Genomic DNA, 16,095 nt, shown 5'->3' with positions numbered 1-16,095 from the left:
GAAAACGCCACTTGACGCTCCAGCGTGACACCGCCACAGCAAGGATGTTTGTCGAGCGTGTCTAGGCGAGACGCGAGCTCTTTAACAGCAGCCACGCGTGATATTTGGATGCCTGCTCCCTTGTCTGCTTTTGCAGTCGTAATGTGTGAACGTAAACTCCATGCAATGAGGATATTTGGATCCCTGCTCTACATTAAAACTCCGCATGTCTTTTCGTTGCAATTTTTATTAAAATAATTTTTCTTCAGTTTCTCCAACGACCAGTTGTTGAGCTTTAAGTCCTTGTGCCTAACTCTTCCCAAAGGCCAATTAAAGGCTGATTTCGTCTAGTAGCTTAATAGTCAATTTCACACTTGAAATTATAATATCCGCTTGAAATTCAACTTTTGAAACACTCCGCGATATCCATCAGAATATTGGCACTTGCAGGAACGTCCCTAGAATTTCTCCGCATCTCTATTATGTTATAACACATATCCCATAAAAAACATCAAATCTAGCAAGCGGATACATAGCCTGCCAAAATACCAAGTTAAGCTACCAGGCCCTATAGAGTCAGACTCCTCCACAAGCTGAAAAAATATATAAGAAATATAAAGACCGCGTTCGCATGCAAGAAACTCCTGAGCGAGATTAAACTTCGATGAAGATTCCGGTTCTAAAACCTGGGATCGTAATTTGTCAGTCGCAGGATCGGCGTGATGCACAACAGCTAGGCAGGGCCATAGATCGGGATTAGTGAGATCGCCTTGACGAATACTAACTGCTCTTAATATTCCACTAAATGCACTCCATTAGAATACTAAATATTCGGTGTATTCGAGACGTGCAGCAATATTGGTTAAAAAAATGGTGAATTCAGTGCAATTATAACCATTAGGATGGTTTGGGGCATTCAATAAAACTACTCCATTTTGTGTATGCATGCATTTATTGCAACTGCACTGCATCGTATAGAGTGAATTATTTATCAACAGAACGATTCACTCATTATGAATCGTTAATACATTACTTTGTTAAATTAGCAAGAGGGAACTGTTCTCCTCTATTATGTAAACAAAATAATTTTGACTTTCCCGTTCAACAGCTAGCAAAGAATCAGACAATGGGATGAAACGTACGATTTCAGATTTGCTGAGTGAATTTGCGATGATATAAAAACGCGCGATTGCCTGCAGAAAGCTTAAGAATGTTAGGTACATCCTGTAGCTACGACCTGCAGCTAAATACGAGCTGTAGACGTGAGAACGTACCTATAGCTGTCTTCTTTGATGTTCTCCTCAAAATTTCTTTAATATCACTTGACTAAAATTTTTACTTAGTTTTGAGACTATTGCGTTCTGCCTAAAGCAAATCAGTCACGATAAAATCGAAATGAAGGCTATTACATTTTCGACTTTAGACTCCAGACTCTGAACAAAAGATCCACTCACAGCCCACAGTTACCGAGTCTGTTCCCGGACTGCAGGCTCAATACAGTTCCTAGATTACAAAATTCGAAGACCAGATTCCCAGGCTTCGAATTTTTCTGATAACACAAATCGCTTCTATTCGAGTTGCATTAACACTTTCATCGGATGATACGAGTAATTCGGCAATCGTACTATGCATAATACAATAAGCTTGAATATAATTCATGACTTTTTCAGTACGACTCTTGACTGCACATGTTGTTCTTTGCCTTAGGAGGAGACAAATGAACTGACAGGGTAGCTTTAAAAATTATGATAAACTCAGTGCTTAAAACAGCATAGATTAACAAGACTCGTTAAGCTAGGTCTTTAACATGTCGAAAAGTAGTTCGTTCTTCTTAGGTATTTATGTTTCACTGTGAAAATTCTCGAAACCAAATGGTGGTTTCCAGAATAATCTACAAGAAACTGATTTAAACTGTTTGATGATGCAGTAAATTCTTATAGATTGTGTTCAATTCCATATGACCGAATAATGAAATGTCCATTCACTTCAAATCATTTGCGAGGTTCGACTGCACCGGTAATAATTACGCAAAAATAACACAAATACTTCGCTTGAATGTGTTATAAATTGAATAATATAATTGAGAAACTACTGATCCTTGAATTTAGAGAAAGTAAAATGTTCGACAACGATTTTTTTTTTCATTAGCATTCATAGCCTCACTATTTCAACACGAATTTCCTATCAATTGCGTATTAAAACACGCCAAACGCTTGAGCCGCAGGGAAATTTCATAGACTTGGACCGGCAAGGAAGCGTTTCCAAGCGTGAGTAATTAATAGCTTTACTTTTGTGTTGTGAAGTCAAGCCTGTGGTCTGGAGTGGCGTGCTCGAGTGGTTCGGTCAACAACGACAGCGATGTTGAGTGATGTTCGAGGGTCGCGGCGACATTGTGCAGCTCGTTTACATGTGAACGCGTGCGCGTAATTTGTTCTTCGTAACCGCAGAATTATTGGATATTTGAGAGGTGGCTTCACAGCACTGCTGATTCCTCTCCGGCGACAGATGTTCTTTTCAGTGCAAAACTTGTGTCTGACTTAATCTCAAGGGAATCTTTCATTATGAAACCTTCAAATTCTGTAGATTTATTAAATTTTTTATTGCTTTTTAGGTTTCTTTCGTAGAAGTTTTAGTTTTGACTTCGTTGTTTCAAATAAATTTTGGAATTTTTGAAGTTCATTTTACCTTATTATTATTTGTATAGGGTCAAATTGTTAAATTTAACACACAAATTTGTTCTCGTTCGTTCGTTTCTGCATGACTGAAAATAATATTTTCACTCAGAATCTGATTCGCTGTTCTCAATACAGTCACATTTATTCACGGAAGGCATCCACTAAAACTACAAATTGAATAAATATTGAAATTTCATATTCGAAATTCACAATTTCAACACCTTTTGCGTTCGAGAGATAGGCAGTGAAATCTTCCCTCCAGCACTGAGGCATCAAATTCCAATCTAGGAATCTGTCTCGGTCGAGCCTTTAATTTGATAGATCCATTGAAGACCTGATTAATCCTGGAGACACCCTTCCCCTTAACCGGAGCTCCTTTACATGTTCCTTAGGGCTGGAGAAGCCATAGTAACCTTCACATCAGTCTTCTTCTGAGGAAACATGACCATTTCTGGTCCTTGTCTCTTCTTTACTCATCTAGGCCGATGTTCTGTATTCGCTTGGAATTTTATCAGTGTTGATTAGCACAACATGGGCGTTAAATCGATCACAAGTTAAAAGAATATTTATAGAGTGCTGATGTGTCGGGTACGAGTATATAAAGTTTAAATCTAATAGCCAATGGCAGTACACTATTTCGTGCTAAAATTGAATTAAAATATAAAAATAACTGTATTTCTTGAAAATATACATGCATGCAGAAACAGATTACAGGAAAATGTGATGCGAAATAATATTAAAAGCTTGAGTGAAATCATAAATTAATTATATGAAATATGTAATAAATTGGAGCTGCCACCCAAGCTAAAATGCTTCTTTCTGGGTGCAATTATTATTAATAGTCTGAATACTATGATAAAAATCATAATATTGTTGAAACAACGAAGGATGATGAAGGTCACCATGTGCGATGAATCAGTATAGAGAATAAAAACAGTTATCATATTCAATACAAACTGATACAAAATTAATCAGCTGATTTAAACTTATTATTTAAAACAGGCAGACACTGCGAACAATGTTGGATAAACCAAATGACATTATTTCGGATACATGCTCTTTCTAAATATTTTCTTTTCCTGAAAGAAGCGGTGATACAATGCGTCAAAATCAAGCCAGGAAAAACCGCGTGTCACTGTAATATTCCATGAGGTCTTGTGTTGCTTTAGTCTCTTTAAAATGACGAGGTACTCTCTTTAATGTCGTTGCTGTTACTCTCTTTAATGTCGAGGTACTCTCTTTAATGTCGTTGCTGTTACTCTCTTTAATGTCGAGGTACTCTCTTTAATGTCGAGGTGAGTACGGCAACGCGGTGCGTTTAGAGTGCGAGTCCTGAGACCGGAAATACAAAGTATTGGATGAAAATCTTGTTTAAAAATTAATGAAATTTATGAAAAATTAATGAAATTTATGAAAAATTAATGAAATTTATGAAAAATTAATTGAATTTATGAGAAATTATTGAAATTTTTGAACAATTAATGAAATTTATGAAAAATTATTTAAATTTATGAACAATTAAGGAAATTTATGAACAATTATTGAAATTTATGAAAAATTAATGAAATTTATGGAATATTAATGAAATTTTTGAAAAATAATGAAATTTATGAAAAGTTATTGAAATTAATGAAAAATTAGCAATATTTGTGAAAAATTAATAAAATTTATGAAAAATTACTGAAATTTATGAATAATTAATGAAATTTATGAATAATTAATGAAATTTATGAATAATTAATGAAATTTTTGAATAATTAATGAAATGTATGAAAAAATATTTAAATTTATGGAAAATTAATGAAATTCATGAAAAATTAATAAAATTTATGAAAATTTTAGAAAATGTAACTTCTAAAATTATAGAATAACATTGCGTCCTCGAATTAAGTTATTATGGAATCTGATAATATTATTATTGCCATCATCAAATTAAAACACGTAATTTCTTGCGCATCAATATATTGACTAGCGCATGGATCAATCCAGATAATGGTAATCTTATATTCAATTTATATTACAGTTTAAGATGTGCTTTGTTGATGAATTGTTCTTTTTATTTTCAGCGTTCACATTTTTTTGCAGCAGAGTGACTAGGAGCAGCAGAGTGACTAGGAGCAGCAGACTGACTAGGAGCAGCAGAGTGACTAGGGGCAGCAGAGTGACTGGGAGCAGCAGAGTGACTAGAGGCAGCAGAGTGACTAGGAGCAGCAGAGTGACTAGAGGCAGTAGAGTGACTAGGAGCAGCAGAGTGACTAGAGGAATATAAACAGCACAATCCTCCGACTACTTACCGACTTTTTCCAATCGACAAATTGAAAAAATTCCTTAAATATTCGTAAGTTTACAAGTTCACAGTCCCAGGACTGTGGTGGCTTTAATCGTTAAGGGTAACATCAGGTCCCAAAATTACCGACTAACTCATTCAGTGGTGAGCCAAAAGACCGGCAAATCAAAGAGCTCTTAAATTAAATTCATTGCGGTCTAATGTGAGGGATGTTCGAGGGTCTTCAGAGACCCAAGAGCGAGCTGGTGAGGGGAGCTGCCGGATCGAGTGAGGGCAACACGAGGTGATCATGAGGGATGCGCGAAGGAAGGCTGAGGGAAATGACTAAGGTTAAAAAGAAATAAAGAAACATTTTAGCATTAAACAGAGTAAATGTTGCATAGGGTGATAGTAAATCAAGTGTAGAGTGTTCGTTAGAAAGTTGAGAACGTTGCGAATGGCCCATGAAACACTTATTACAACACACGTATGGCATGAAGTTTTATAATAACAACGTGAAATATCGCAACAACAAACGTGGAGAATTAAACGCTCGTAACAGAACTCCTGGAACTCCTAATTGGCTACAACAACTTGGAGCATGACATCTCTATAAAAAAATACCTGGAACCTCATATGCTACAAAAGACCTGGACTTTGAATCACCTGGCAATAAGAAGTCTGTATCAGGCCTGCACAAAAGCTGCAGAACAGCGACAGAATTTTATCATAAATCTGGCTCTGGATCTGAAACGCATTCTGATGACGAGTCTCAAGCATGACACATAAACTGGCGACAAGAAGCATGGCACATAAACTGGCGACAAGCCTCAAGCATGATACGTAAACTGGCGACAAGAGGCATGGCACATAAACTGGCGACAAGCCTCAAGCATGATACGTAAACTGGCGACACGAATCATGGCACATAAACTGGCGACAAGCCTCAGGCATCATACGTAAACTGGCGACAAGCCTCAAGCATCATACGCAAACTGGCGACAAGCCTCAAGTATGACAAGTAAACTGGCAACAAGAAGCATGACAAATAAACTGGCGACAAGAAGCATGGCACATAAACTGGCGACAAGAAGCATGGCACATAAACTGGCGACAAGAAGCATGACACACAAACTGGCGACAAGAAGCATGACACATAAACTGGCTCAATAATTATTAGCGTGGCATGGGACCAGGGATCGTCCGAGTCTCCACCATAAGAAGACCGCGTGTTTGGCGCTCGCCCTCGGGCTGTCGCCACTACCATCACGCCTCACTGCGCTGCCGTTCATGATACACTCGCTGAATTGTGACGAGTGATTAGGCGGGGAGTGAGGGGGGAGTGAGGGATGATGAGGGGAGTGATGGAAGTGAGGGGAGAGGAAGTGAGGGATGATGAGGGGAGTGATGGAAGTGAGGGGAGAAGGAGTGAAGGATGTTAAGGGGAGTGACGGAAGTAAGGGCAGGGGAGTAAGGATTGATAAAAATGAATATTTATCAACATTTAAAAATCCATACCTCTAGCAATCCGATTACAAAACTTATTTCAAATATAAGGAACATCATAAAAAAATCTATAATACATAATATTTATTATATAATAAGTGATAGAAAATTAATAATAGATAATGTATAATATATATTATAATAACATTATAATAAGGAACCTCCCTCGTGTATAGAAGCCGCGGTCACGGCACATGTGCAGGCGATACCTGATCCTGCAGAGCAGCTCCAGCCTCCCCATCACAATACATATTTCATTATAGTTTCTCGTGCGGTTTTGCTTGAACTTTGCTGTATTCGAGGAAAAATTTTTGTTGATATTCTACTTTAAAATATTCTTCATTTCATTAAACATTTTATTATTAACGTCTTTTATTTTAACACTAAACGTTTTTCAGTTTGATTAAAAATTTTCGTTGAAATAGCGATTTTTATTCAAGCAACAACCTCTGATTACGTACTTCAGCTTCCATTAAACAATCTATCTCTTCTCGTACACTCGAATTTGTAGGAAACTATCGAATTTGTCCCGCTATAAAAAGGCCCACCCTTGCCAGAGCCTGACAATGCACAGTCGCTTTAATTATACAAATGAAATAATTTCCGTTTGCACATTAATTTCATATGAATGAGAAACATTGCGCTTTTTGAATATCGAGAATTTACATAATTATATAGCGATACATTTATGACTTGATTGTACCTCACTCTACTAGGTTACAAAATTCAGGTAGGAATAAACAATGCAACCAGAAATTATTTAATAACTTGCTATAATCCATATTAAACTCACCTGATAATTAAATATAAAAAATGTATTCAAGTAGATAATTAGATCATTAAGCCTCACATTTACAGATCATGCGCACATAGCCGCATAACATTTTCCAATCAATTAACTAACGTAAGTCATGCAATCAATCTAACGCATCATCTTATTTTCACACAGAGTAATATACGTCACCAATATCCTCTATTATGAAGTGCTAAGTGTAACATTCCTCTCGAACTCTGAGTGCATATTATGTATCGATTAACTGTCCATTCAATGTGCTCACGAAACATTTGCCCGTCTGGTCTCTTCACGTATCTTCTTCCCATACGCGTGCCCGTGATCATATCTCCACCTGAGCTGGGCAGGTCGAAATTGCTTCAGCCTGAGAACTTTTAGAACATCAAGGGCGATGGACAATGTTGATGAACACTCTACTATATTTGTTAAATTGTGAATCGCACAACTCTATAATATGATTGGTGCAGTGCAAAACATCATTCAGTATGGCACATTATACAGCATAAATTGCTATGTCTAAATTTACATCGTTGTGTAAAATATCACTGAAAATTAAGTAATTTAGAGAGTGTGGAGCGGAGTTGGTATTCAGTAATTTTCGATTAAACTTAGGAGTAAATGGATGCTCTGATATAGTGGATTATTAATAGAGTAATCTTAAGTGCGATTATTCTGCTCATTGTTTCAAATTTCGTAGGTGACATTTCAGGACGATAGCATGCATTTAAACATGGATGAGCGCACATACTACATAATTTTAATTGGAAAACTGTACAATTTTAATTGGAAAAGAATCACAGAAACACTTGGAACCTTTCAACAAACAACAAAACGAGAAAAGGACCGGAAGTTTTGAGCTTAAAGGCTTAAAAGATGAAAGATGAACGCACGGAAAGGATTAAGGGTAACGTAAACAAGGGCACCCACGGCCTTGATTCAAGGATAAACCCTTGACAATTATCTCGAAGTGCCTAACGAGCCTACACATAATTGTTATCCAATGGCTTCATAATGAAATTGTCACCCGATAAAAAATCCGTTGAGTACAATGGAAAAAAGTGTTCCCATGTACCTCTTAACATTAATTTTAGGCAAAAATCTGGTGATGAGCTACTAATAACCGGAAGATATACAATGTTGATGTGTTACAGTGGAAATGCTGGAAATGTTAAATCGAGAATTATTTTTGATTTTTTTATTTCTGTGTTTCATAGACTCATTTTTAGCGCATTTTCTCTCGCCATGTCCGTCTGTCCGTCCGTCTGTCTGTCCGTCTGTCTGTCCGTCTGTCTGTCCGTCCGTGACTTCATGTTTTTGTCGACGAGAAAATGCGCTCTCTGTCACTCACTGCAGTGAGTACTGAGTTATATTTTTTTGTGATGCGTGCAACTCAATCAGTTGTGAAGTACGAACAATTTTTTATCGAATTCCATTTTATCCGAAAAATTTTCACATTATAAAATTTCTCATACTACGTTGAGTGGCATTTCGTTTTGTCTACTTTCTGCACCGGCGATCGTCATCGATTTGTTGTGATCGGCGACCGTTAAATGGTAAACATGATACCCTCGTAACAGACCGACCCTTGCGTGGCATATACAGCGAAGTGCCCCTTCGTTCATATATCGATCTGCCGTCCGCGTCTTGTTTGCATCCCGTGAACATGAATAGAAAGACCTGAAAAGGCACGGCCACAACAATCAGAAGCGTGTGTTTTAATGTATGTAGGTTCATCGTAGAAATATTGCCATGTTGCTTATTGAAATATAGCGGTATCGATCATAGAAATGTTTCTTCAGCCATCACTGATATAGAGACCATGATTTAAGAAATGTTGCTTCGTATATCGCATAAAATTTACTTCAACCGTTACAGATATATAGCTTTAACCACCAACTACACATTTTTTGGATTTAAAATATTTCTTCAATGTAAAGGTTCATTTGTTATGAAAGCGTGAACTTTAATAGTTACTATCTGATTAGTTCGTAATAAAACCTACTAAGTGCTCGAAAAGGAGTCGGGATAATTTTCAATAGCAATGAAATTTCAAGAAACTTCTACAGCTAGAAACCATTAACTGTCGGTCATGTATTCCGAATGAGGATATCACACTTTTGATGTCTATAGAGGATCGAAATTCATTACGTCCGCTCAATGTAAACCCAATTATCTATATTAAATAGACTTGTGCTTGAGACTTATGAATCATAAAATTAACTTTACGTTTATGTGGCATGTGGCATGTGGTTATGTGCATTGTGTTTTGATGTGGTGTTCATAAATGCTCTACATCGTCGATCGTAAAAGTTGTTTAGCTCTGAACTTTTGTTCGTGCAGTGAATTATTGGGTTAGCGGCAAAATATTTGAAGAAGTGAATAATGTGAAATTTAGCTTCTAAAATGTAATCAAATCGTTATCGTGGCTATTAAGAATTTCTCTTAAAATTTATCGTGCGAAGTAATAACTTTTATTGGATATATGTCTGTTAATTAACTTAAGGTAATGAGATCCTTTTATCCGCATTGTGTGATTTATGTGAACATATTATTTGATGTGTAGAGGCAATGATATATTAATTATGCGCTAAAGTGAATATAAAAAATAGGAAATATGGTACGGCTTTATTCTTCGTTAATTAGCACGGCACGCGTCTATATTTTGTTAATTTCTACGATATTTTTTAGTTCTCTAAAGTTCATCAAATGAAGCCATACCATTTTCATTTCCCCTGCACCACCCTACAAAATTTTGAAAATTCAATTTGATAAATATTCTCAAAGGCCTTCTTATAGATTCTTATCGCTGCGGAAAATTCAGAATACTTCGTTAAACATATGGCAGCACTTTTCAAAGTCGAATATTATAAAATGCATGCAAAATTTTGTCATGTCGTAATAAAACATTGTACAATGTTGTCCTAATTTTCTTCGAGACCTACAAAATAGATCAGTCCGCCTTGTATTTTACTCGAAATAAGAGGCTTTCGTTGCTCCAGGAGCGTAAATATAAGGAGAGCTTCTGTTACTCGCTTCCTCATTTGCAAAATCAGAAAAAAATAAGCTCGTGGCTCGTTTAAATGCACGGAGTATTGCTGAAAAATTATTGCAAAATTGCTGGTCGGATGAACCTGCTGCTCTCCGCTTCAGAAAGGATGCGAGAACTTTATTGCGTTCTCGCTCCCTGCGCTCATTTCATGCTATTTAATACCCTGAGATTTGTTGTACCGGAGATTGGGTAGGAATTCCATGATAGCTTTGCCCACCGGAGAAAATCATTCAATGTAGTATTTGTTAGTGGGATTGATTGAAAATGCGAATGCTGAATTTGTTAATAAAGTATCAATTTTCGCTAATAAGTTTTACTTCAAATTTTTAGAAACATTTGATTTAGAAGCGCATCAAGTCAGATAGGAGAATTGAACGATTCATACAAATTAAAAGGGAAAAATCTGCAATGAACAGGTCGAGGAAATAAGAAACGCAATCAATGTAAGACGTAAGAATTCACATTTGTTTATTATGATAATCTAATCTGTAACAAGAACTTCCCTTTTTACAGCTTGGCAAGATATTATACCTATCGTTCTACCTAGGACCAAAAATTTTGCGTACCAAAAGTGTACAGTTAATCTTCAAGAAAGAAAGGGTAGCCTGTCGAGTACGAGAGCCTATACCCTATAAGTCTATTGTTCCATGACGAGAACAAAACACATACGTAAATCCAGCTTATTCATAATGATTACAATGCTCCACACTTATTGTTTGTTACTGCTAAGACTCCTCCAATGAATACCTCATCATTACGTAACGCTTCCTGAGAACCTCATTTCGAAGGTGAGCACTAATTAGAAATTAAGTAGAGTAAGAGTGCCGGTATTAGAGGTCGCAGTGCTGAGAGGTGCCCTACAGATCATAATCAGGATAAGAAGGATTAGAGTTGACCCCTGAGGTACTTCTGATGAGAGCATACCGACCTGGCATGACCTTTGGAGCTGAACTTCTGGTGCCAGCACTGGTCGCGGCCACGGCACATTCTAAAGCTGCAGGATGTCTGCGGCGGCAGCCGTTCCGTCAAAACAAACGCGGGCTGCGTGCACCACTTAACTTGCGACCAACCCCTTAGATCGGAGGCTTATTTGGGCTCATCAAATTGTATATGGGTGCATTATATTTGGGTGCATTAAAATTGGGTGCATTATATTTGGGTGCATTATAATTAGGTAGATTATATTTGACTGCATTATATTTGGGTGCATTATATTTGGCTGCATTATAATTGGGTGCATTATATTTGGGTGCATTATAATTGGGTGCATTATATTTGGGTGCATTATATTTGGGTGCATTATATTTGGCTGCATTATAATTGGGTGCATTATATTTGGGTGCATTATATTTGGCTGCATTATAATTGGGTGCATTATATTTGGCTGCATTATATTTGGCTGCATTATAATTGGGTGCATTATATTTGGGTGCATTATATTTGGCTGCATTATAATTGGGTGCATTATATTTGGCTGCATTATATTTGGCTGCATTATAATTGGGTGCATTATATTTGGGTGCATTATATTTGGCTGCATTATAATTGGGTGCATTATATTTGGGTGCATTATAATTGGGTGCATTATAATTGGGTGCATTAAAATTGGGTGCATTATATTTCGCTGCATTATAATTGGGTGCATTATAATTGGGTATATTGTATTTGGCTGCATTATAATTGGGCGATTTATATTTCGCTGTATTATAATTGGGTGCATTATAATTTGTTGCATTATATTTAAATGCATGATATTTGGGTGCATCACGCATAGTTGGATACAACAGTCTTCTCTAGATTCAAAGCTGCGGATTTGCATGGAAAACATAACTTTGGACTCTATACAATGCATAGTTGTAACCCTAACTTGATTGCCGGTAGCAAAAGAATAAATTTTGTAATTTTGCACTCATCTTAACATTTTGTCATGTCAGAATCCAAAAATAGCATAGAACAAAAGTCTAAACTAATTTCGTGTATTTTCTGGGGCATGGAATGTCAGCAAAAATATTAATTTTATGTTATACTTTTTTCTCGTGTGATTCCCTAGAAACAGCTGAGTGAGATGTCAGTCGTTACGTATAGTGAATCTGCTGACAGTACAGAAACGAATAGATAAACAACGAAAGTAACCATAAACTATGGACATTGATCAAGTAACTTTACGAAACTATAAAATCGAATGGTGTTATAGTTTCGTATGTCAATGTTACGTCTAGAAACATTCCTGAGCAATTTCAAGCGAGCTTCGACGACGGACAACCTAGAAGCTTTCTTGAGGAAAAGAGCCCCGGCGACAAAAAAAATGAAGACGTTTGCTGCTCAGAGTCAGTGAAGCGAGCACGAGAATGTGACCTTAGCTGAGATTTTCATTGAATTTGTTTGACCCAAGCTGTGTCGCAACCAAGTGGCCTCGTAATACTCATCCGCACCTCGTTATAATTGCTCTTGTTTACTGCTGATTGAATTCTGATTATTCCCCCTGCAGTTACCTCGGGAAAAAACTTCTGCCAAGCAAAATTTCATGCTAGTTTGAAAAATATTTAGTTTTTCGAAATAGAAAATTTTATCCATTTGCATGGTCCACGGGGAATTTTCAAGCGTCATGTACGAGACTTAATCTTTATTTCAGTATTTGATCGACCGGAAATCAACTTAAAAAAATGTTTAATACCAAAACTTCAGTAAATTTCCTCGAAAACATGTAATAAAACAAACAAAAAAGAGCAGCAAAGCCACCTAGGTTCCTACCTTTCACAGGCGACAAAGCTACAGGTATTGTTTTGGGTGAGCAGCTGAGGCGTAGCTTTCTGTACATTGTGCTGGTAATGGACCCAGCGGGAGGTAGAGGTCTTTAGGACTTGCTTTCTTCACAGCAGCCTGACACAAGTGTGACAAATACACCAAAATGGAAGGATGAATCACTCGCTGCTGAAACCTCGGGCAACTGTTACAATTATGTGGCTTGTTTGACGCGGCATACAATGGTCGTGGCCACGGTGTACAATCCAAGATATTTTCTGCTGATAGTAATTAATTGAGTTATTTCAAGTTAAATCTTTGTTAGTGAAAACGGGCCACAATAGTTTATTACGATTGATGAAAAATTTCATCTCCAGAGACGAAGAAGATCAGTAAACAATTTTATATGTTCTTCAATAATTATGTGACCAGGAAACTACGGAGCCTCCACGTGGCTGAAATCGTCAAATTTGCATTTTATGCGATGGAATACTTGCACTCACTCGCGGCAATGTTTCTTCATATTGTTTCATTTTGATCAATAAAATAATATTTATTTCGTAAGGAAGTGATAATCAATCAATCATTTCGAATAATCATTTCGAAGTCTGCCATGGCATTACTTAACAACTTTTTTTGACAAAGTAATTACAACTTCATGACACCGAGTAATGATTTTATTTCTCTTTAATTGAGGTCAGTCGATCACGCTAGCCCTGTGAACCTTGTGACGCTTACGACCCTTATAGAAAATCTGGCACCTAATGATGTTCACCTCAGTAAGCGACCAGCTGGCCCCTAGTGATGTTCACCTCAGTAAGCGACCAGCTGGCCCCTAGTGATGCTCACCTCGGTAAGCGACCAGCTGGCACCTAGTGAGCAAGCGACCAGCTGGCACCTAGTGATGCTCACCTCGGTAAGCGACCAGCTGGCCCCTAGTGATGCTCACCTCAGCAAGCGACCAGCTGGCTCCTAGTGTTGCTCTCCTAATTTAACGAGTAACTGTCAATGTATTATTTGAAAATTTCATGCGGTATAACAAAATCAAGGAAAATCACGCAACTATAACAATCAATTTCTATGAAGACACAAGACCGGCTCAAGTTTACTCTTTTCGAAATGCTTTACCATACTGTTTCGTCATATAAGAATATAGTGTACTAAGAAATTGATGAGAATATTATTTTTTCAGCTACTCCGAATCAATTATTCTGCAACGAAACCATTCTAAAATAATTAGATTTTATCATTCTTACCTTAAATTAAAGGTTACAAGACACTAGTAATTTTCATATTATAACACAGTAATGCTCTACACCTAGAAATTCTCATAAATTTAGATAAATAATTGCATCGCAGACCAAAGCCTTACATTATCAAAAATTTCATAAACAAATTTAATTTCCCAACCAACCTTCCATCCCTAGACTCTGAATTAGGCGTCAGTGGCGGGACTTCGAATTCCTAACGCCCCCACGCTTCCGGAGGCTGTAAAATTTCGTGGAAGATCCCATTTTTAGTTGTTGTGATTTCACAGATTTTCTTATACTACGAACTTTGAATTACCATAATTGATTTCTTTCTACTGAATCTAAATTTCAGTCTTCAAAAATATAAACTCAATTCAAAGTAAGTAACAATTATAATGAAAAAATTTAATTATTTTCACATTTCATGAAAATGATTAGTAATATGTTATTTAGGAAAATAATGTATCTGAGTAACAATGAGCGCCGGGGAATTGTAATATATTGCTATTCGCCAATTATTATGCTCAGAGATCCGGTCATGCTCCATTCTACATCCCTTATACATGATGGTTTGGAGGCAGAGTTTGGGGAATTATAATTTTCTAACTTCTTTTAGGAAGCGGTAACAAAATATAATCTAGAATTAAAATAGAGGTTTTCTGATATTTTTATAAAATTAGTTTTTTTACGTACTTATTAAGCACATACAAATTCAAGATCAGCTCAAGTTGCGTAAGAAATGCCTTTCGTGCAAATTAAATTGCCCTGATGCTTTCAAGTTAAAAAAAAAATTCAAGTTACAATTATCCGAGCAATTTCACAATGATCACATTTTTAGGAATTTTTAGGAGCAGAACGTCTGTTAAAATGATTATATTTGGTGAAGATATAGAAAGTAAGAGACGAACGTGTTTTATCGTGAATTACAGCGTCGCTTAGAAAACAGAGCAGAGGATGCGTAGAAAACGGAGATCCTGGAAGAACCTCACTGAAGGTCGCACCTTTGTCGTAAATCGAAAAATTATGCATGACATGATTTGTATGATAGCGGCCATAACTTAGCATGATGTCGAGCCGTGTAAAGACGAACTGCGTCTGTTGATGCCTCGTAAAAAATCGCTGTTAATTTGTAAATGATTTGTAATTTATGCTCGAGTTTGGCTGATGTTCATCGGAGATGGAAGTGAGATTTTCTATAGATTTTTTTCTGATTGAAACAAATTAGAATTGACTAAGACTCACTTTTTCTGCAGAAGTTCTTGTCCAGGCAGAGTAATTTTCGAGCAAGGTTTTCAACGAAAATTTAATTTGTACTCCCGGAATTTATATTTCCCTGGTATCTTCAGCACGACAATAATTCGGAGGCTTTTCTGAGCTCCATTCAGCATTGCGATCGCACCTACGTCCCCAAAAATCTGGAATCTGAATAATTAAAATGCAAATGAATGACTCCAGCAAGAGAATATGTACCCCATATGTACCAGAGAATATGTACGCCCATATAATATATATCTCCAACCAGAGAATATGCCCTACCAGATAATATCATCTAACCAGAGGATATGTTCTGCTAGAGAATATATATCCAACCTGAAACCATATTCAACAAGGGAATATGTCCTACCAAATATCATTTAACCAGAGAATATATTCAAGCTAAGAATATGTCTTACAAGATAATATCATCCATCCAGAAAATGTATTCCACCAGAGAATATGTCCGGCCATAAAATTTATATCTAACTAGAGAATATGTCCTACCAGATAATATCATGCAACCAGAGAATATATTCCACCAGAGAATATGTCCGGCCATATGCAGCAGGATGACCGGC

The 16,095-nt window shown here is 36.8% G+C and overlaps 1 protein-coding gene across 1 annotated transcript; it reads right to left on the bottom strand.

Annotated features, from left to right (window-relative positions):
• Window positions 1–4,716: 4,716 nt before the first annotated feature.
• On the bottom strand, window positions 4,717–13,086 carry LOC108674567 (PPE family protein PPE34-like). Its single transcript, XM_047881129.1, has 4 exons — window positions 13,020–13,086; window positions 11,597–11,937; window positions 6,136–6,440; window positions 4,717–4,909 (listed from the first exon to the last, which is right to left on the bottom strand). Exons 1-4 carry the CDS (start codon window positions 13,084–13,086, stop codon window positions 4,717–4,719), a joined length of 906 nt encoding a protein of 301 aa, XP_047737085.1.
• Window positions 13,087–16,095: the final 3,009 nt, after the last annotated feature.

The sequence above is a fragment of the Hyalella azteca genome, unplaced genomic scaffold, assembly GCF_000764305.2.
Source record: "Hyalella azteca isolate HAZT.00-mixed unplaced genomic scaffold, Hazt_2.0.2 contig7125, whole genome shotgun sequence".
Taxonomy (NCBI): Eukaryota; Metazoa; Arthropoda; class Malacostraca; order Amphipoda; family Hyalellidae; genus Hyalella; species Hyalella azteca.
This window is presented reverse-complemented; position numbering and strand designations above follow the sequence as displayed.

Coding starts and splice junctions, on each gene's coding strand:
- LOC108674567 (XM_047881129.1), bottom strand. CDS start 13,086: ATGTACAGAAAGCTACGCCTCAGCTGCTCACCCAAAACAATACCTGTA. Junction 11,938..13,019: donor AGCTTTGTCGCCTGTGAAAG/GTAGGAACCTAG, acceptor ATTATAATGCAG/CCAAATACAATATACCCAAT. Junction 4,910..6,135: donor AAACACGCGGTCTTCTTATG/GTGGAGACTCGG, acceptor ATATTCCTCTAG/TCACTCTGCTGCTCCTAGTC.